Source organism: Amblyomma maculatum, chromosome 4 (genome assembly GCF_055883805.1).
Source record: "Amblyomma maculatum isolate TAMU_Amacu chromosome 4, ASM5588380v1, whole genome shotgun sequence".
NCBI classification, from domain to species: Eukaryota; Metazoa; Arthropoda; class Arachnida; order Ixodida; family Ixodidae; genus Amblyomma; species Amblyomma maculatum.
In genome coordinates this window covers 46,462,354-46,482,097 of record NC_139347.1, presented here as the reverse complement: position 1 = coordinate 46,482,097, position 19,744 = coordinate 46,462,354, and the positions used below count along the sequence as shown (strand labels likewise).

The window sequence follows — 19,744 nt, the reverse complement described above, 5'->3', positions numbered from 1 at the left end:
TTTTTGACAGAGAAACTATGACGACCAACCCATTTGCCCGATAACACATGTATCTACTACACGAACGTATTGGTAATGATTGACACATTATTTTATAGACACGAATGAGGGTCGCGCCACTGTAGTGTTGGTACGTTTTCATTCCTTGGCACTCTTTATCAGCATTTATTTCAGCTGTTTACGCGCTTCAAGAATAACAACGCAGCATAGAAGCGCAGGGTCGCCTGGCGGGCGTTCACCGAGGCCGTGACACTCTGCTGTCTCATCTCTTCCCCTCACAAGCTGATGTCTCCCTCATATAGGTGCTTCAAGCCCGAAGCGTAATAAAGCAGCACAAGGTTGAGGTGCTTCATGCGTTCATCGGTGGCGGCCGGGGGTGATGTCACACCAGCTCGAGACTTGGACTGCGGATTTTGCCGCTCACGCTGCTCCTTCTCGAACTCGGCCTTCACCCGGTGGTACTGCACACAGGGCAGCCATCGGAGTGTTATCGATAGTTAAACGACGTTCTGAGGAGAAACCATGAATAGACAGGCATGATAAAAGCAAATGGAGGTAGCAGGCATAGTTTGTTTTTGACTGATGAGCCAAGGAAATACAAAAAGGATATCACACAACTTTCCCTATTATACTATTCTTTTCTAGAGACAGTTTCGGGCGGTGGACCATTCTTCTTCACGGTAGAACCCCTGAAGGGTAAAACCTTGGATATATATATATATATATATATAGAATGTCGGCACTGAAAGGCCGACATTCTGACGAAGGCTGTTCCACAGCCGAAACGTCAATAAATTGTTTCACACGTCGGTCTTCATTTTTCACTACTATTGACCGTGGCCAAGATTTCTATTTGGTGTATATATATAATATATATATATATATATATATATATATATATATATATATATATATATATATATATATATATATATATATATATATATATATATATATGGTATGTGTAGCAATACACAACAGCATTGACTATTATCACAATTTCTAGGTCGAAAGGACTCCGAGGTTACCACTGCAAAATATGAATAGCCATCTACAACACTCAGCAATCTGCCCTCACTATTGAATAAAAAAAAAAAAAGGATAAGGTTTTTTCCGAATCCCGATTATTGGGGAGCACAGTGCTTCATAACAGAAGTGGAGAGGAAGGCTGAAGATCGTTAAAAAGATCCGATCTGAAGAAAAGCGTGCATATTTCGTGACTTCGCACCAGTCATTTTTGTTAAGCAGTATGCTTCAAAATGAATCTTTTAAGGCCATATCGACCTTCAGACCAGAACAAATTCTCATTTATATTAACAAATATGTGAAAAAGGCTGGAAGATTGCTTTTACGGCGGGTCCTTTTGTGTGACCTCTCAGCTTCTACACGAAGATTACGAGTGCACCATCTTAGGCCAAAGAATTATTTTTTTGCATTGCTACAATACTCTGATCTACAATATCGTGTATATGTTTTTTGCCAGGTATGAATTTAGTCTAATCTATGCTACCGAAGGTGACGCAATTCTCTATGGTGCGCATGGCCATGAAAATTATAGAAAATTATAATAAAACATGGTAGAATGAATGAATCACAAAGTTGCATTCACCTATCACCGACATATAGTTTCTTAACGAAGGATGTGACGTGGTAAGTGTGTTTGGGACCCGTGAAGCACGAGAAAAATATGCCGTAATCGCATGGCTGTTTTTATGGGTAACGTGGCTTTATTTAAGACATCTCACAAGCTAGACGCATCGCTCGGGTGTTCAAGCGAAAACAAAGTGGCATAAAAAAGATATGCAATCATTACTATTTATGCTAGGGGAATACCATGAGATGGTGAACGTACGCTAACAGTAAAGCTTTATTTTAAACAAGAAAACCAATTAAAAGGTTTTTGAGTCTAGCAAACGTTCCTTTTAGTAAATTCAATCAAGTTAATTAGCATAGGGGGTGCCATATGGTGGTCAAAGTATAGTAGTATTTAATGCGTTATCGGAAATAAAAAATCTTGCTGCCAAAGTTTTGGGATGCATCCAGCTTTTACGCAAGGTCTGCTGCCGGAATGGCTTCAAGACTGGCGTTCGGGTGCAAGATATTCAGTACTTATGCCACGTGAAGTGCAAGCAGGACTGTAAAGTAAAATGAAGTTTGCTGTATTAATTTTTTGACATCGCGAGAAATCTTGCACATGAATATAGAGCAACCACGGAGCTTTCAGAGCTATCAGCCGCAGCAGGCGTCAACAGATGGCGTAGGGTCCCATCTTTAACATTTATGCTAGAACGGCGCATTGTTCCACGTGCTCACGGACAGATCGAATAAATATCGACGCCTGTACGCAGAGCAGGCGCAGGCCTTTGGTACTTCGTCTGCTTTTTCGCGCGAAGGAAGGCTCACCTCAAAGCGCCTGCCAGTGACCGCACAAACTTTATGAGGGACACTTAAACTTCTCAATAGGTAAGACCGGTTATCGCATAGTTTACCACTCCCAATATGAATCCCCGCTTTAACCTAGCCGAATGAAAGTGCCTGCGTGGAACTTGCCTTCGTCAGGCCGATAAGTGCGATTCTAGGACATCTCCTGTGCTTATGTCCAGTATGAACACGTAGCAAGGGTAGAATTACGTAACTAACGTAACTAATAACGCAGGAAGCAACTTTTGTTGCTACCTTCTCCACGCCCTACCTCTCATTTTACGGGCAAAAGTAGGCTCAATATCCAAGCAGGATCTAGTTGCTAAGCGACCGTGTTCTATCTGTAAGCTTGGGAGGCTGTGCACGTGTTCCTGGTTATAAAAGGCCGTCGTGGTCTCAGTTACCGTTATTTCTCAACACCACTAGGCTTCAAAACACATCAGCCGGACTATACCCAGCGTAGGGCGAAGGCATCTCCCATTTTTCTTCAATTAACCAGGGCCTTTGCTAGCTGCATCCACTTTACCTCTGCGAATTTCTTAATCTCATTTCTTAACTCACCTAACTTTCTGCCGCCCCCTGCTATGTTTACCTTCCCTTGAAATACAGTTGGTTACTCTTACAGATCATCGGTTATCCCTCTTTTCCCCTTATTTCCCTGCTCATGGTCATTTCTTCTTCCTAGTTTCCGATAGAATGTCAATAACTTGATATATTTCTCTTGTTCACTCTGCACTGTTCCTATATTTTAATGTTACGCTACTATTTTCCGTTCCATGGCCCTTTGCATTGTCCTCAACTTATGTAGAACCCTTTTTGTTAACAGCCATGTTTCAGCCCTATAGGTCATCACCGGCAGGATGGAACTGTTATACACTTTCCTATTGAGTGATACTGATAAGCTGCTAGTCATAATGTTCGAGTACCTTCCAAGCGCGCATTCCAATCTCATTCTCCTAGTTATTTCCCTTTCGTGGTCCGGCTCTGCGGTTGTTACCTGTCCTAAGTAAGACACATTCGTCTACCACTTCCAATGCTTCGCAACCTATCGTAAACTGATGTTTCTTTTCCAGGCTGTTGAGAATTACTTTAGTCTTCTGAATATTATTCTTTATGACAATCTTTCTGCTTCTCCTGTCTAGAACAGATAGTGCAACAGATAGAGCAAGGTATAACATAGTCTTGTCGAAACAGATAATGCAAGGCAAATGAAGGCAGACTATCGGATGGTAGCTAGCAGAGCGAGGACACTCCGGGTTGGCCAGAGAGGCGGAATGACGGTAGAAATTTCCGGAGACCTCCACTACGGTGTCTCTCATAGCCTGAGTGATTCTGGAACGGTAAACTCTAAAACTAAACCAAAACAAACCAAACCAAACCGAAGAAAACCACGCCAGAAGGGAATAACAACGCTAGAGGACCCTTTCAGCGCATAGAGGATCGCTGGGAGACGCACCACGTTGCGCACGCGCTCCATGCGCTGTTCGGGAGGCAGATCTTCATGGATGTGTTTGGCCTCCTCCACCGCGACTGCATACATGCGCAGCCCGTACTGCTTGGCCTCCAGGTTTTTTAGCACAGTGTTCAGACCGCTTGCCGAATCACTCAGCTCGAGCTTCTTGAAGAACTCGCGGTCGCTCTCCGAATGCGGCACCGGTGGAGCCGGAGTCTTTGGCTGCACCTAGAGTGACAGCGGGTCAGCGCGCGCTCGGCTAATCCGACTGTGCATGCCTGTATTGTACAGAATGACAAGTCTTACCTCATTCATCCCCATTAGAGGTAACCTGATAGACGGAGAACCCAATCTTCCCCTCAGTGGACTGAGGATGGACTCGGTTAGGTTGGTCCTTTTTCCCTGCTTACAAAAGACAGAATGAATGACTGTGGTCAGCAAAACAGGAAAAGTAACTGTGATTTTGAATAAAGACGCATTTTACAGTTTTAGTTATTTGGTTTCACATAAAATCAGCCAACTGCAGCAGTGTGCTGTGTAACTCTGTCCATGGAGAATTGGCCTAGTATGAAATCAGCATTTACTTTTTCCACCTAATAGTTAAACCGGTCACATGAAGCAAACCTGTTGCACGCATGATCATCTTGTCAATAGCACTGATTCTGATTAAGCAACAACAAATGCTTCAACAGAGCCCTATAAAGTATTGCGGCGGAATAGTGCTTGTGTGTTGACTTGTTATTCAAGAATAGAACTGTATCCTTTTTTTTTTCTGACTGCTAGAGAATAGTGGAGAAATGTGGATTAAACTCGCCGTAGTTTTTACGCGTGTGTAACGCGATGTTCAAAAGTTCTGATTATAAATGCACCGCTGGTTTATTTATTTAACGTCAGGGCCTATTTGGTGCTAGAGAACGTTCAACAAACTCCTAAAAACTAAGCAAGACCAAAACCAATAATACACCAGTACCGCACAATAAACAAAAAATGAACAAACAAAATGTCTATGTAAATCAAGCAAATGTGGCCTGGCTATTCAGGGAAAAAATGTCTTATCGCATATTTGAATGCAGCACGATCTTTGATGCGGGAAACGTAAAGGGGGTAGAAAAGAATAAAATGTATGTATTTTTGTACGGCAGAATTTATCGTGAACTTTTTGCTTATGGCCCATTCACGATGTGCCGCCTCTGATTTGAGATGCTTACGACGTGTATACCAGATCGTGTCGCTATGCATGCACTGAAGACGCCACAAATCCGCAGTGCGGCGAACGGCGGCGATTCTTCTGCGTGTCGTGCTAACGAAGCGGCAGAAATAGGAAGGGTGTTTTTAACAGCTGTCCATGGTAAAGAGGGGAAAGAGGACTACACAATTTGAAAGAGCACTGAACAAGGTTTGAGGGGGAGCCTAGGTTCGCAAGCCGAGGCAACGTTTAGACAAGTGGACTTGTCTTCGTCTTGGCTGTCGTTACGCAGGAAGACTAACGAACTACATACGAGAAGCTTGCTCGCCTGGTGAAAAGCTGGCTGCTGATGAGCGAAGCGCGACTACCGCACATAGCTAACGGCATAGATTCGACCGTCTCACTACCTTCGTGTTTACCGTCGGTAGTGATACTGCCAAAGTAGTATCAGAACTGAATTTTTCGCCTTTTAGTTCGCTGCCCAGTGCGTATGCCTCACTTGGCATCATCGAGACGAGAGTATCGTCATCATGTGCGTAAGAAACTGTTTCTTTTGGAACTGCCTCGAACAACTGCCTTAATTATATGGAAGTTAAAATGCTATAACCTTCACTCTTTTAATAACGCGGAATCTCCTAACAACTTTTCTTTGTTTATTCAGCCGCCAGAAAGCTCTGACGAGAAGAAAATCCTAACCAGTGCAGCAATTCCTGATGGCAAATTTGCGTAAAAAAGTACATTTTGGAAAAAAAAAAAGCAACTGGTGAGGATTAGTTAGACTTCGTTCTCATATAATAAGCGCTAACGTTGAGAAAACGGAGGAGAGCACACGAGGTCATGAACAGGGCGATCCCATACGCTTTGCTCTACATACTTTTGTTCGTTGTCCTGTGCTAAAACGTTCGCGGTTGACTGCAGTACGAAACTTGCCAAAAGCTAGAGATGACCAGGCAAGCCTTATTACTTACTTCTTTATCCTCTTTGTCTGAAAAAAAAAAAACAGCGAAGGTAAGCTTAACAGCTGCTATGCATAAAAAGACATGATAATCCGTGGCCTGGAGAGCCTCGGGGTAAATGTACTCTAGAGGGTCTTGAATATTTGGAGGCTGTGATTTTAAAAATTCCTATGCAAAATCTACTACCCCATTCCAGCTGAAATAACGTTCACAAAGTAGCAAAATATCGTCTACGTTATCTGATAAGTGATTCAACATCGGTACTTGCCTAGATTTTCCGAAATCGAGAAAAAACTGCTCTCGGCAGCGTGCACAATTTTCGCAGAAGAGGGTCGAAAAGCTATTTTCACATGTTGCGTCATCTGTCGGGCAGCGAGGCAAGCGCGCCAACGGCCGGGATAGAGCTTGTCTCAATGCTCGACAGATGACGTATCATGTCAAAATAGCTTTTCGACTTTCTTCTGGGAAAATTGTGCACGCCACCGAGAGCAGTTGTTTCTCCATTTCGGGAAATCTAGGCAAGTACCGATGCTGAATCACTTATCAGATAACGTAGACTAGATTTTGCTATTTTGTGAACGTTATTTCACCTCGAATGGGGCAGTAGATTTTGCATAGGAATTTTTTAAATCCCGACCCCCAAATATTCAAGACCCTGCATATAGTACGTTGTGAAAAGCAATTCGCCCGTTTTTTCGTTTACTAACAAGATTCAAGGAGGTAGGATGTGGGCGCGGCGCTGCTATTTCTATCAGTGTTTCGTCCCTGAGCAGGGCGGGCATTTCTCCCTTCCTATTAGTTTTTGCGATCGCCAAGTTCGCCGCACTGGATGATCGACTCCTTCTCCTGATAGTAGCAAGATGAGAATGAACATAGTGAGAGTTGGCAACACACGCTGATGGCTCAAGTCACCTTTAGAATTGGGGGGAGGAACGAAAACACTGTACCTCGATTTCCCTACAATGTATGCTAAGTTGCAAGAAATGGTGAGAACCTGGACAGTGCAGAAACGGACAAATGTATGCGGTGTGGTTTGAAACGAAAATGAGGAAGCGACGGCTTAGCTCTTGGAGAAATTTGGATGCCGTCGAGGGTCAGCGGGCAGTGCGTCAAGGCTACGCATGCAGCGTATTTAAGGCAATGCGTAGTAGGTACCTACATCTATCATCTCCTTTTTCATAATTTCCTTTACTGCGTGGACGAGCTTTGTTGAGTCTTCCCAGAATGAGGCACTTTTAGCGTGTTTTGTGTCTTCAGCTCTGATCTTACTTATATATCTATGTCATATCACCGGACCGCACATGTTAGAATTCAAGCTTGTGTTAAATCAGGGTTCTCTAATGTACCTTACTGTGGCATATGCATATGTTCTTAACGTAGTGCTCTTTTAAAGAACAAATGACAGGTGGGGCGCAAAAGAAGGAGGCGGTACCAAGACTTACCAGTCTCCACAGCATCCTCGTCCGGCCAAATTTTTCTTCGGAGAAAAAATGAAGAAAGCCAAACATACATGAATTCTCTAAAAGTATATCTCTACTTCGTTGCTAATTCAAACGAACCGGAACTGGTGAAGGCCTCGATCGGGCTCTTCGTTACAATGTGAAGAGACCAAAGAGCAGTGACGTAATTTTCGCTGACCTTTCTTCAAACATAATAAACTGTGGAGCGATTATGAGAGTCCCTACGTGTGCTGGGATGCAAACTTGCATTTTGCAGTGAATTGAGAACACCCGGCTTTGTGAAGTTTCTTCGATGCTCGTAGCGAAAAAAAAAATAATTTGTTTGGTAGGAATTGTTTGCCTTATTAGACCAATATCTATCGCCGCACAACTCTTACATGGCCTATTAAGATACACCTGTATTGCGTGGGTGTTACCAAACCTGATTTTGTTTTCATTAGCGCATGCGTTGATAGCTTGCGACAATTTCTAGCGGTGGGTAAGTCTCGTTGCTTCACATCACTTTCTAAAACATTTGACAACGGAGCTTTCCTGCTGTGGTGTCGGAAGAACAATGCCAATATGGTACAAACCCTTTCCAACTCGAAGAATGAACTTGACTATCTCAGCGCTCTTCAGGAATTCCTGAATGTATGATACCTCATTAGGAAGAAAAAAAAAGACCTTTCCTTTCCCTCGTGCATAAAAGTTCTTGAATGTGTACCATTGAGGTTAGCCAGTATCGCTGACTGCCGTGAATTGTCACCACTAGCGAGTCAATCTACCCACACAGCTCTCTCGCGTAAAAACAGCGTTATGTGTTCTGACGACGTTTATCAAAATTACCTTGCCATGTGGCTAAATTTTGCACTCGGTTACAAGGCAAGCGTGCACTAATCTTGGTTTGCCTCACATGAATTCGTTAATGAGAGCATGCGAGGTTTTCATTGAGTTTCTAAAGGCGAGCGATGACTTCTTGTGTACGCACTGTTTGCACAAGGTTTTCTGTTGGGTGAGAGGCAGACACTTGTTGTGCACTATCATCTTGCACTCCTTGCAGCGGCATCCGTTTCCCAGCCAAATCTGAAAAAGAATATGACGAAGCTGAAGCCTGAACTTGTGAATTTGTTATGAAGCCTGCACTTATGAATCACCAAAACCGGCATGCTATTTCATCATCGGCACAGAAAATAAACGGCGAGAATGTGTTTGGTAGTTGCATTGAACAAATGCACAATTTCGGAAAAGACCAATTAATGGTTGCATTTATATCGCTACGTTTATTTCTCATAACCGCGCAAAATAAAGGTACCAAACATATTTTCTTATGAAATAAACTGTAAAGCAGCAGTTGTTGTTATAACCCGAGGCAATGTTAGCCAACTGACAAAACGCTTTTTTTTTTCGTTTTCACAATCAGCTTAAACCAGAAACCTAATAAAATTAGATTGTATGTCAATGGCAGGCATATTGACATATTCTGTCAGTCCCAAAGATGACAATAAAGTAGTGGTCATAAGCATTTTCTCAGGGAAGCAAGGAAGCGCCTCTTCTTCATTCAGGTTTAGGTTTGGTTTGGTTTATTGGGGTAACGTCCCAAAGCCTCAGGCTATGAGACGCCGTAGTGGACGACTCTGGAAATTAATATTTAAAGTGGTCAGTTGAGTTTTTTTGTATTGGATTCCAAAATTAGATATTACTAGCGCAATGGCAGATGCAGACACAACTTACAAGACTAGTGGCTATCGTGTTGTTTAGCGTCCGGGCTCGGTCTACCATTCTGATACTGAACATGGGTTTCGAATGCTAGAGTGAAATAGAATAAACCTCGCACCCCATATATTTTAACTGATAATTTCTTACTGCTGTAGTGAGAACAAAAAGAATGAAGGATGGCGCTATGTTTATAACTATAGCGCAAATAAAGTATTCGTCAAAAACCTGTAAGAGTTATAAATACGTCGAAAATAACCAAATAGAAAGGTTACATGCTCAAACTAAAAAATATTGTTTCCATAACTTTTCAGCTCATGACAACGAAGTGTTCCTCGCACATAAATGTATCACATGTCGTACAATACCTTGAAAATTAGTATGCTGTCAGCGCGGATACGAAACTTTCGCGCTTTTCGCAATTGGTAGTTATGTGGATTTGAGTCACTTCGAAGAAAAATTTCTGTTGTATTAGTGAGTAGTGAGCGGGGCAAAGACTCCCAACATTTTCTCATTAACATAAAATAACTTATATTAGGTTAGGCATTATTGTAACAGAGCATGCCTGAATAATCTTGCTTGATAATAGGCTTATTTACTTCTATATGATGACTTGTAAAGTATTAAATATTTACAAGTGAAAAACGTTAAATGGCGATGTTCCGCAGCAGCCAGATAAATTGCTTCACATTTCCTTTTTATCCCAGCAGTTAATATTCCCAGAGCAATGAAAATTGTTTCATGGCAGTATAGGAGGCCATAAAATGCTAGTGTTAGTTTTACAGGCTTTAAAGACCGTCAGACAGTAATGCACAGTAGTAGGGCGATTTTTATTTACATGATCAATAAAAGAGCATTTTTGTTAGCTGCTCATGTTTAGCATATGCAACTTACCCTGTTGTCACAGAACTTGCAGAATATGATCTTCTTTAACGTGACTTCCTCAAACACGTGGTTTAAGTTCTTGGAAGCTTGCGTCTTCATCGTGGAAGACCTGCGAGACGCATATAAGGCGGCTTTATCGTGTTTGTAGGAAGCGTACATTGTTATTCAAGCATACTGAACGTTGCTTAGGAACGTATACATACCACGAATTTGAACTCAGTCATTGTAGCGAAACAATGAACTGATTATACGCGTGAGACAATCCGCCTCTTTATGCGACGAGAAATACACTGACGGTATTCACTGTGCTCACTTCTCCTCACATAAGTCGAACTCTTTGGATTGCTTTACGTGGTCTCATGTTGCCCAGTGACTCAGGCTATAAAAGACACCGTATTAGTGGGCACTGCGGTTTTTTCGACCCCTTGCGGTCCTTTAATAAGTAATAAGTGAATGGGTGGTTTGCCGCCGCGTGTTTGTTGAGACGGTTAAAGTTCGCCCTAAATAAAACTGCCGCGTGCCAGGCTGGAGTAGTACTTGAAATGGGTGACAAAAGGTGCTCCTATTATCCAGCCAACCGGGTGTTGCAAGGGCATTCTCATTATTCTACTACAAAAGAGATTGTGCATTAAAGCCACAATGTAATGCGCAATTATTCGTCGCGACTCGGCGCTGGCTTTCTACGAGCTATGCGTGACAGCGCACGTTTACATTTTTCATGATTGCAAGGAACAACGCGTTACGCAGTTTCTCAGTCAATGTTTCACCACCGTTAGTGATTTATAACGCGTTAAACCGACAAGGCTGATGCTAGGCAGTGGCTGTTTACGGCGGAATAAAGGTGGCACTGCAGGCATTTGTTAAGCTACGATCGATTGCACATTCTAGCACCAGCAAAGAGCTACCTGACTTGTGACATGACAGCGTGTGATATAAGTTGCTCCTGGAAGCATTCCTGCAAAAGATGGCGCTCCGTTACAGGCCTCCTTCCCAAACAAGAACGGGAACAGCCTAGCCAGTCTCGCCGTCAGTGTTTTCAAGATATCGCAGTGCCGCTCGTCTGGCGGATGGGTCTCGCATTGTACGTGCGATTTTCGTGCACATTATACGTATTAGGCAACAAAAAGGATGCGAGAACATTTTAAAGAAGTGCATTATTTTGACGGACGATAAACGCAAAATTTCGGCGCGTTGTGTTTTGCATGTCCCGCTCAACGTGATACGTGCTTGAAATAAACCGCTTATATGGGCTTTTCCTTCTAAGTTCACTTACGGAAACTCAGCTTTAAATGAACCTTGCATACTTTTTTTAAAGAGCCACAGTTGCAGAAGCTTATACCGGTGACTGAAAGGCTTTCAAAGAAAAACATTCTGACTGGGATCTCGTTTGTCTCGCGCTTAGTTTTGCATCCGGCCAAGCGCCGAAATGTTTTGCGCTGCGTATGCCGTACTCAGCAACTGCAGTTATAGGCGTACGCTCAAGGCCAGAGACCGACAGCGAGTAAAGCGTCGTCGGTACACGCTCACCAGCTGGACTCGAGACCCATGAGGTCGTGAACTTCCTCCACATCTTGCTGAGGACCTCCTTTGAATTTGTACTCCCCTTTGAAGACGAAGTGCAGAGTAATGTCCCCGTAACAAAGGCGGGGATCGAAACCATTAAGCGACGAGTATTTGACGAGGTCTCTGTAAAGCACAATTCAAGGAGAAACGATATATTTGTCACAGCAGTCATAGAAGCTTGAGGCTCGATTTAGGAGGGTGACCAGTTGCACTACAAGTTATAGAGCGAAGTAAGGCACTTTCTGGGTGACATTCTCTTTTGCAGCACCATAAGCTCCGTGCCCGAATTCCTGCTGAGAGGCCCAGAAGGATGAGAGATTTTGCGAACCGATCGTTTTAACCGAGAAGCATCAAGGGAATCTGTTTACTTTAATTTTCGGTCATTCATTAGAGATTGAGAAGTGGAGTTATTTGTGTCACACACATTAAATAAGGAAGGTAGCAAGTGCTGGTCTTGCTTTGACGCCTTTCTTTGCTATATTTAGCTCAACAAGGCCTCACGAATGGTATAAACGATATACTGACTTCATATTTTTGCCTCCCAAGTCGCTCTAACAGCAGAATGGTCATTAGTGGTTACTGGGAATGGTACTTTGCGTCTGTAGCCCGTCTTGCTTTCGCGCTTGTACTACACACAAGACCTAAGCTGATCGATGGGAGCACGTTTTTTTTTTCCTTTATGATCAGCTAACATTTCATACATTCTTGCTTTTCCTGAAAAATGAGGGACGTGAATGAGCGCAATTTAGAGACCGACTGGCTTACTGTCAGTTAAGTATAAGGTATTTGCTAAGGCAATCGTTAGTCAAATTAGCTAACTATAGCCAAAGCACGAAGCTGGCTTTCGGAAAGGCTACCCGACAACCGGCCCTATTCATACCTTCAATTAGTTAAGAGAACAGTTAAGAGAACATATACAGATTTTAATTTTAGAACTTCTGAGAGAAACGCCATACGATCTCTCCAGATGGCGTTCTATAACAAGGCTACATTGCGTACGTGAAGCTGATTATTTAGACTAAGACTCAATGTTACACTAAGAAGCATTTCATTTCCAGCTGTGGAGGGCAAACGTATACTGTGAAAGAAAGGGCATTCATAATTGAAGGTGAGCGGATTTAGTAAGTTTTCCTAATCTGCAATGGTAATCGAAGCATTCAAGGTAGAAAATACTTGTTTTAAAGCTAGCTGACGCGTTTTTTCCGCATTGTACATCACTGAGTAGTGTTGCTAAACAATGAGCCAGTGCAGCCTAATATCTGGTCGCTAAGGGCCCTGCCTGCGTCTATCTTTTTGATTGTCTCATGTAAATCTAGATAAAAGTTTTGATAGCACGTCAGTCAGCAATGGCGAAAATAAGATCACTATTTCTTCAGAAGGTGTTATCGAACTTCTATTGCGACTGGATCCAAAAACAGCAGCTGGCCCCGATAAATAACCCCAGCATTCTTAAAAAAGGGTATGTAGAAATTTGGGCTAAATTTGTTTGTCACAATGTTTCACAAATCTCTAGATTCAGGCGTTGTGCCTCATGACTGACGTGTTGCGCGTGCTATACCTGTATTGAAGAAAGGAAAACCATCAGAAATCAACAACTATCGACCAATATCTCTCACTTCTATACCTTGCAAAGTAAGCGAGCTTATTATCCTCAAGTATGTAAACAGTTCTTAGATACGAATGACATAACTAGCAACAGGCAGCATGGGTTCCGTTAACGTTTTTCTACTACTACGCAGCTAATAGATACTGTACATTGTCTAGCAAAAGGGCTGGGCAGTGGCGATCAGGTAGATATAATATTTGTGGACTTTTATAAAACGTTCGATAAGGTACCTGATATTACGCTAATGACTAAGTGAAAGCAATAGGTATTCGATCCGAAATCATTGCTTGGATTGCGTCTTATTTACAAAATCGTAAACAACAGGTGGAAAGTGAAGGGCACTTTTCCCGCTCCATAGACGTTTTCTCAGGCGTTCCTCAGGACTCAGTTTTAGGACCTGCTTTGTTCAGTATTTACATTAAAGATCTCATAAGTGCACTGGAACCATGCCTGTCGGCCAGGTTATTCTCCGATGTCTGCATTGCTTTTAAAATCATACACGTTGTATCGGGTCAACTAGCCCCTTGCGGATTGGTGTAGTAGGTGGGATATGACAACTATTTATGGTAAAACAGTCTACTTATGTGCTACCAACAAGGTCAACCAAATCCAATGTTCTTATAGTATCGGAGACAATGTAATTAGTCAAATAAATGATTACAGATACCTAGACGTGACCCTAAAATCGGATCTGAAATGGTCATCCCATATCCCATACATTTGCTCCTCTTCAAGGAAAAAGCTAGGCTTCTTAAAACATAAATTACTGGGTTCAAGCGTACAAAGCAATTGTTCAACCTACTCTTGAATATTCCAGCATAATACAGGACCCGCACACCACAGTCAACATTGAATCATTAGAAAAAAATCCAAAGAGTAGCAATAAGCTTTTTATATATCCAGTATAAGCGAAGGGACTCCCCGACAGCCATGTTAGAGCAAGCAGCATTTGAGCCATTGGCTGAAAGAAGAAAGGCTGCCCGGCTTTGTTTTTTTCGCTCTCTCTGTTTACAAAATCTGAGCATTCAGCCACATATCTACTTTGAAAAAGACACAGCTAGACCTTCATGACATAAACATAGTCATAGCGTCAAACCAATGTTTTCCCGTACTAATTTGTTAAAATTTTCGTTCTTCCCCAAAACAATATCTGATTGGAATTCCTTGCCTAAAGATTCACCTCTCCTTGAATCACTGTTGTGACCTCTATACATGTGTTTTTACGGCTAAAACTGATTATGATCAGTTTTAGTGCTGCTTCATCGTATTTGTGGTTATGATCGCGGGATGTTCCTAACAATGCACTTTTAAAAGTTAAAGTTAAATTGGTTCACAGGAAGGGAAAGGCGCAGTAACTGTCACACTTGCTATGTGGACACCCGAACCGCGCCGTAAGGGAATGGAGGAAGGTGAGAATGAAAGTGGAAAGAGAGGAAGAGGAGCCGTAGTGGAGGGCTACGGAATAATTTCGACCACCTGAGGATCTTTAACGTGCGCTGACATCGCACAGCACACGGACGCCACTTCGTTTCGCCTCCATCGAAACGCAGCCGCCGCGGCCGGGTTCGAACCCGGGAACTCCGGCACAGTAGTCGGGCGTCTTACCACTGCACCACCCCGGCGGGGCATGCACTTTTCTGTAATGTAATCTATTTTATTAATATTTTTGTTCCCAAGAAATAATGGTTGTTAACAAGTATGTACCCTCTCCTGCTTGGGCCGTTCGATCCGCCGTATTGTGTAAATAAATAAATAAATAAATAAATAAATAAATAAATAAATAAATAAATAAATAAATAAATAAATAAATAAATAAATAAATAAATAAATAAATAAGTAAATAAGTAAGTAAATAAGTAAGTAAATAAATAAATAAATAAATAAATAAATAAATAAATAAATAAATAAATAAATAAATAAATAAATAAATAAATAAATAAATTTTGAGAAGTTCGTGAACGAGATCGCGTCATGGAGACCTTGTTGCAGTATTAAGCTCATTGCAGGGCAAGTATTTTAATGCTATGCCAGCTGCCGGTTACTCGTGCCTCGTCGGTGAAGGTATACCCTACAAATAGAGCGGTGAAGATTTGCGTATCGTGGCGAAGCGTCGTCATTTTCTAGACATCAGTCAAAATGTGGTCAACTAATCTCCTTTTCAGTTTGTGTGCTGAAAGTGTCATTTTCAACTTGGGTCTTGTGGTCGTAAACCTTGCGTTTGCTTGAGTAGTCGTCGTAGTGGCTACGGAGTCGTCATGCGGCGGCGTAGTTTGAGGACCTTCGTCTTTCCTTCGTGAAGCAACCTCACCTCCAAACTTGCTCCCTTTAGTTTGCCATACCGGGCGCGTACGCCGTGTACACCGGTGTTCATGACGTGAGCCTTAAACCCATTACTCTCGCTAATGAACGCTTTTTATGAACGCTCATTCCTTTTCGGCGTTCACTTTTCTCTATTTTTCTTTTTGTTATAAAGCGGCAAGCAGTATTTTCTTAGAGACGGCAATGACGCGAAATTATATAACATTTGCCCATTTACGCTAAAAAACATCACCATACAGCATTGTTTGTGAAGAAATATAGAACAAAAACGTATGTTGAATGTTTTAGACACGCATAACTGGTTACATTTCGTATCGTAAATCCTTCCTGCACCTTATCTCATAAATTGATTCGTTTTCAATTGAGCCTCTAGAAGCCTTTCGTTGTCTTCCTATAACACGGCTGGCATCGCCACCATGTTAAATAACTATAGCGCTTATGCTATGATCATAATCTTTCACGCAAAAAGCGATGAAACGCCAGAAAGAAAGGGCATAAAGCAAATAAATGCGATGCTCTATTAGTATTCACGGAGTGTTTGCACGCGGTATTCCGTGAACTTGCATCAGAAAAACCGAGAATAAAATGTCATGGAGCATTCTTGGCAGTTTGCCGTTCACTGATGTCACCGCCTTGCAAAATAACTAGGGCAAGAAAGGCCTCGAATTGTTTCAAACCATTTTCTATGAACGCACAGCATGCACTCACTTGGGCAGTTGCTGAAATTCGGGACAAAGGAGCTTTATCACCGGACCAAAAAATCCCTGCGTGGTCTTCTGGCATTGGTCTAGGACATATGTAAGCGGGATGCTATTCTGTAAATAGAATGCGAGCATATTTTCAGAATGACATGGAACACGTGCCGCTTACAAAATGCAAATTACACACTACTGCTTCCAGTAAAACGGCCCAATTGTCTGACTAATGGTTGACTACTTAGCATTATACTTCAGTCGAGAATAATGTGTAAGCTCTGCCGCTTATCTGCAAGGTCTTGTCAGTTCAAAATGTATTGCGCAAGGCACTTCGATACATCTCCATCGGAAACACTAACAGTAAAGTGGAGCACAGCCAAAACGCTTAGAGACGTAATGATTTGGTTTGGTTTGTAGGGTTTAAAGTCACAAAGCAGCCCAGGTTATACGACGCCGTAGTGGAAGGCTCCGGAAATTTCTACCACCGGGGTTCTTTACCCTGCACTGACATCGCACGTGGACACGAGCGCCTTGCTTTTCGCCTCCACCGAAAAGCGACTGCTGGCGGCCGGGATTTGATCCCGCGTCCATGGATACAACAGTCGATCATCGTATCCCCTGGGCCACTATCATCTGTCGTAGACGCAATAGTGTAGCATTTTCATCTCACGAAAGGGCCCTTTTTCGAGCCCACATGGAAACAAACAAGTCAGCGGTTTCTCAAGGAAGGTTATTAAAGCACCCTAGAGGCCTGGAAAGGCATAACCGATGGAATTACAGTACGCCATAGCGAAGGAGTCTCTGTTGCTATCACTGAACACAGAGAAAAGGGATAAAACTCACATATGCCAGCATTGTGTCAGACGGCCGCTTTTTCATGCCATGGAGACTGATTATCTGACCTTTGCTGAATATTCCGATGTTGATGTATTTGAAAGTGTTCTTTATATTGAACGTGAAGGTTTCCAGAAAGACGGGATCCTTGAAACAAAAAAAAAACAGACATGCATACTTTAAAAGCATTACAAATGGGGCGCAAGTACATCGTAAAAATTGTAAAATTCACAGGAGCTCGCAAAGTATTATTTTGCACACGGCGTGCCACGCCTGCCGGAGACCGTATTTTTAAACATCATTGCCTTCTGCAGCGCTTACCTTTGTTGAGAGAACATATTGCGTGCGCTCGATTGGCTGGTTCCGAGCTTTCGCACGCGCCTGAATATCTTCGCTGTCCCCGATTTTCTTCGTTTTGGAACCACCTGCGGGAGTGCAGTTCAAAAGCGTGGAGAACCCCCAACGTTTGCTTTCATGTATTGATACTGTAAGCACTGTGAGTGACCTTCATCTTCATCTCAGCGTAATCATCATCGGTCTTCGGGTCGTGCGAAGAAGACGAAGTGTTGCTAAGCTGTGGCTAGTCGGTAGCTGCTGCTTCGGCCTACCTGAAGTAAAAAGGTGAATTTGCTGGTGCGTTCTTCTGCCTCACAAGTGGTGGAGGTGACTCCTGATCCCAGCGTCCTCAACGCGGCACCCCCTGGAGCTCCGTTCCGGTCGTGTTCTTGGCGGCACATCAACCGCCATGGCGCAGTCACATCCCCCTGCTCTCACCGTTCCGGCGCCTGTAGCTACCGATGGGCATCCCACGGCTGCCCATGCCACCTCTGCACCACTGACGTCCCAAGGTGCACTTGCTCAGCACCATTTGACCCACCCAACTTGGTCAGTTACCTCACGTCAGCGCGACCCTCCGGTTTTCGCCGGTCTCCGCGGTGACGACGTCGAAGACTGGCTACAGCAGTACGATAGGGTGAGCGCTTTTAACGGTTGGGACGCTTCTATGAAGCTACTCAACGTCTCATTCTACCTGAGTGACGTGGCTAAGACGTGGTTCCTCAACCATGAGGACGCCATTCCTGACTGGCCTCAATTCACGACACAGATCCGCCAGATATTTGGAACTGTTGGTGCTGGTCCGGCCTCTTTTCAAAAGAAGCTAGAGACCCGTGTGCAGCTTCCAGGAGAGACATACACATCCTACATTGAGGACGTACTCGCCCTTTGCCGGCGAGTTAACAATGGCATGGTCGAGGCTGAACGTGTCGGACATATTTTAAAAGGAATTGGCTCTTTTGCCTACGCAGCTCTAGCTGCCCAAAATCCCGTCACGGTGGCAGACATTCGTGCCACTTGCCAGCGACTTGACTATCTACAGTCGCGCCGCCTCAACAACACCTGGGATCCGAGCCAAATTCCCGAAACTGATCTGCGCACCATCATACGATCTATAATACGGGAAGAGCTCCACAATGATATTTCGTCGGTTCCTGCCTTCTCACGCCCACCTGCTCAATCTACTGGGTTGCGTGGCATTATCAAGGAGGAGCTTACTTCACTCAATCGTCCCATGGCTACAGAACCACCAGCTCCGACGTATGCTCCGAACGTTCCGACGTATGCTGAAGTCACTGCGGCTCCTCCTCCTTGTCCTCCTGTCCATCACGCGCCTGTCCCACCCAGCCTCGCCGCCCTGTCCCCGCGACCACCGGTGTATGGTAATTGGCGGCCTCTCCCACCTCGTCCAGTATGTTTCTACTGCGGAATCCGCGGCCATGTAACACGCGTTTGTCGCCGACGACTGCGAGATGAGCGTGCGAGCTATGGGTACGTTCGACGTGACGACGCCTACCAGCTTCCTCCTCGCCAGTACTACACCGATAATGACCTCCGTCCCTCTTCCTCCCCGTCGACTTCTCCTGACCGGTCTAGGACAGCACGGCCATCGCGTCGTCGCTCCCCGTCACCCTTTCGCCGGACTTCGTCGCCCCTTCGCCCTCCATCTTCAGCTTCTGCCCGCCAAACGGAAAACTAACCTGTGCAGTTTCCGGAGGTAAAACTGCACCGCCTGTCGTCTCTCCAATTCCTCCTCTGCTCCCATCAAACATGTTGACTGTATTCCTTGAGGGACATGAACTGGAAGCTTTAATTGATACCGGCGCCGCTATTTCTATTATGAAACTTGACTTGTGTTTAAAACTGCGAAAGGTGCGCACACCTTATACCGGTCCTCCTTTACGTGCTGCAAATGGACAGAATATTAACCCTTGTGGAGCGTGTACAGCCCGAGTCACCATTGATGGCATCTTGCACTTCATTGAGTTTGCTGTCCTATCCTCCTGTGTCCATCAACTCATCTTCGGCTGGGATTTCCTCCAAAACGCCTCAGCAGTCATTACGTGTTCCCCTCCCACTATTGAAGTCACTGAATGCAACATTCTTGCCGATAGAGAACCACTTTCTTCCCGTGTAGTTATGCTTGCCGATCACGTCCTCTATCCGGGCAACGAAGATATTCTATCTGTGACTTCTGACGCCGTCACCGATGGCGACGTCCTGATTACACCCAGCCCTCGTCTCCTGTCAAGAGGTATTATCATCATCGTGTCCCTTCTTCGCTTCTCCAGCGGTTCTTCTCTTCTCGCCGCATTCAACACCACATCAGAGCCCATTC

General features: G+C 43.9%; 2 protein-coding genes across 2 annotated transcripts in view; both read right to left on the bottom strand.

The window, feature by feature from the left end:
• Positions 1 to 275: 275 nt before the first annotated feature.
• On the bottom strand, positions 276 to 4,189 carry LOC146190926 (uncharacterized). The gene is made up of 3 exons (XM_084600257.1): positions 4,181 to 4,189; positions 3,878 to 4,102; positions 276 to 461 (listed from the first exon to the last, which is right to left on the bottom strand). The coding sequence occupies exons 1-3, from the start codon at positions 4,187 to 4,189 to the stop codon at positions 276 to 278; spliced, it is 420 nt and encodes a 139-aa protein (XP_084456383.1).
• A 4,175-nt stretch (positions 4,190 to 8,364) lies between these two features.
• The window catches only part of LOC146190925 (uncharacterized), a 33,552-nt gene continuing 22,172 nt past the window's right edge, over positions 8,365 to 19,744 (bottom strand). The window contains exons 13-18 of the mRNA XM_084600256.1: positions 17,392 to 17,495; positions 17,080 to 17,217; positions 16,250 to 16,356; positions 11,581 to 11,739; positions 10,063 to 10,162; positions 8,365 to 8,538 (exon numbers count right to left, since the gene is read on the bottom strand). Of these exons, the coding sequence (XP_084456382.1) occupies positions 8,365 to 8,538; positions 10,063 to 10,162; positions 11,581 to 11,739; positions 16,250 to 16,356; positions 17,080 to 17,217; positions 17,392 to 17,495 (782 nt within the window). The remainder of the gene's footprint in view (positions 8,539 to 10,062; positions 10,163 to 11,580; positions 11,740 to 16,249; positions 16,357 to 17,079; positions 17,218 to 17,391; positions 17,496 to 19,744) is intronic.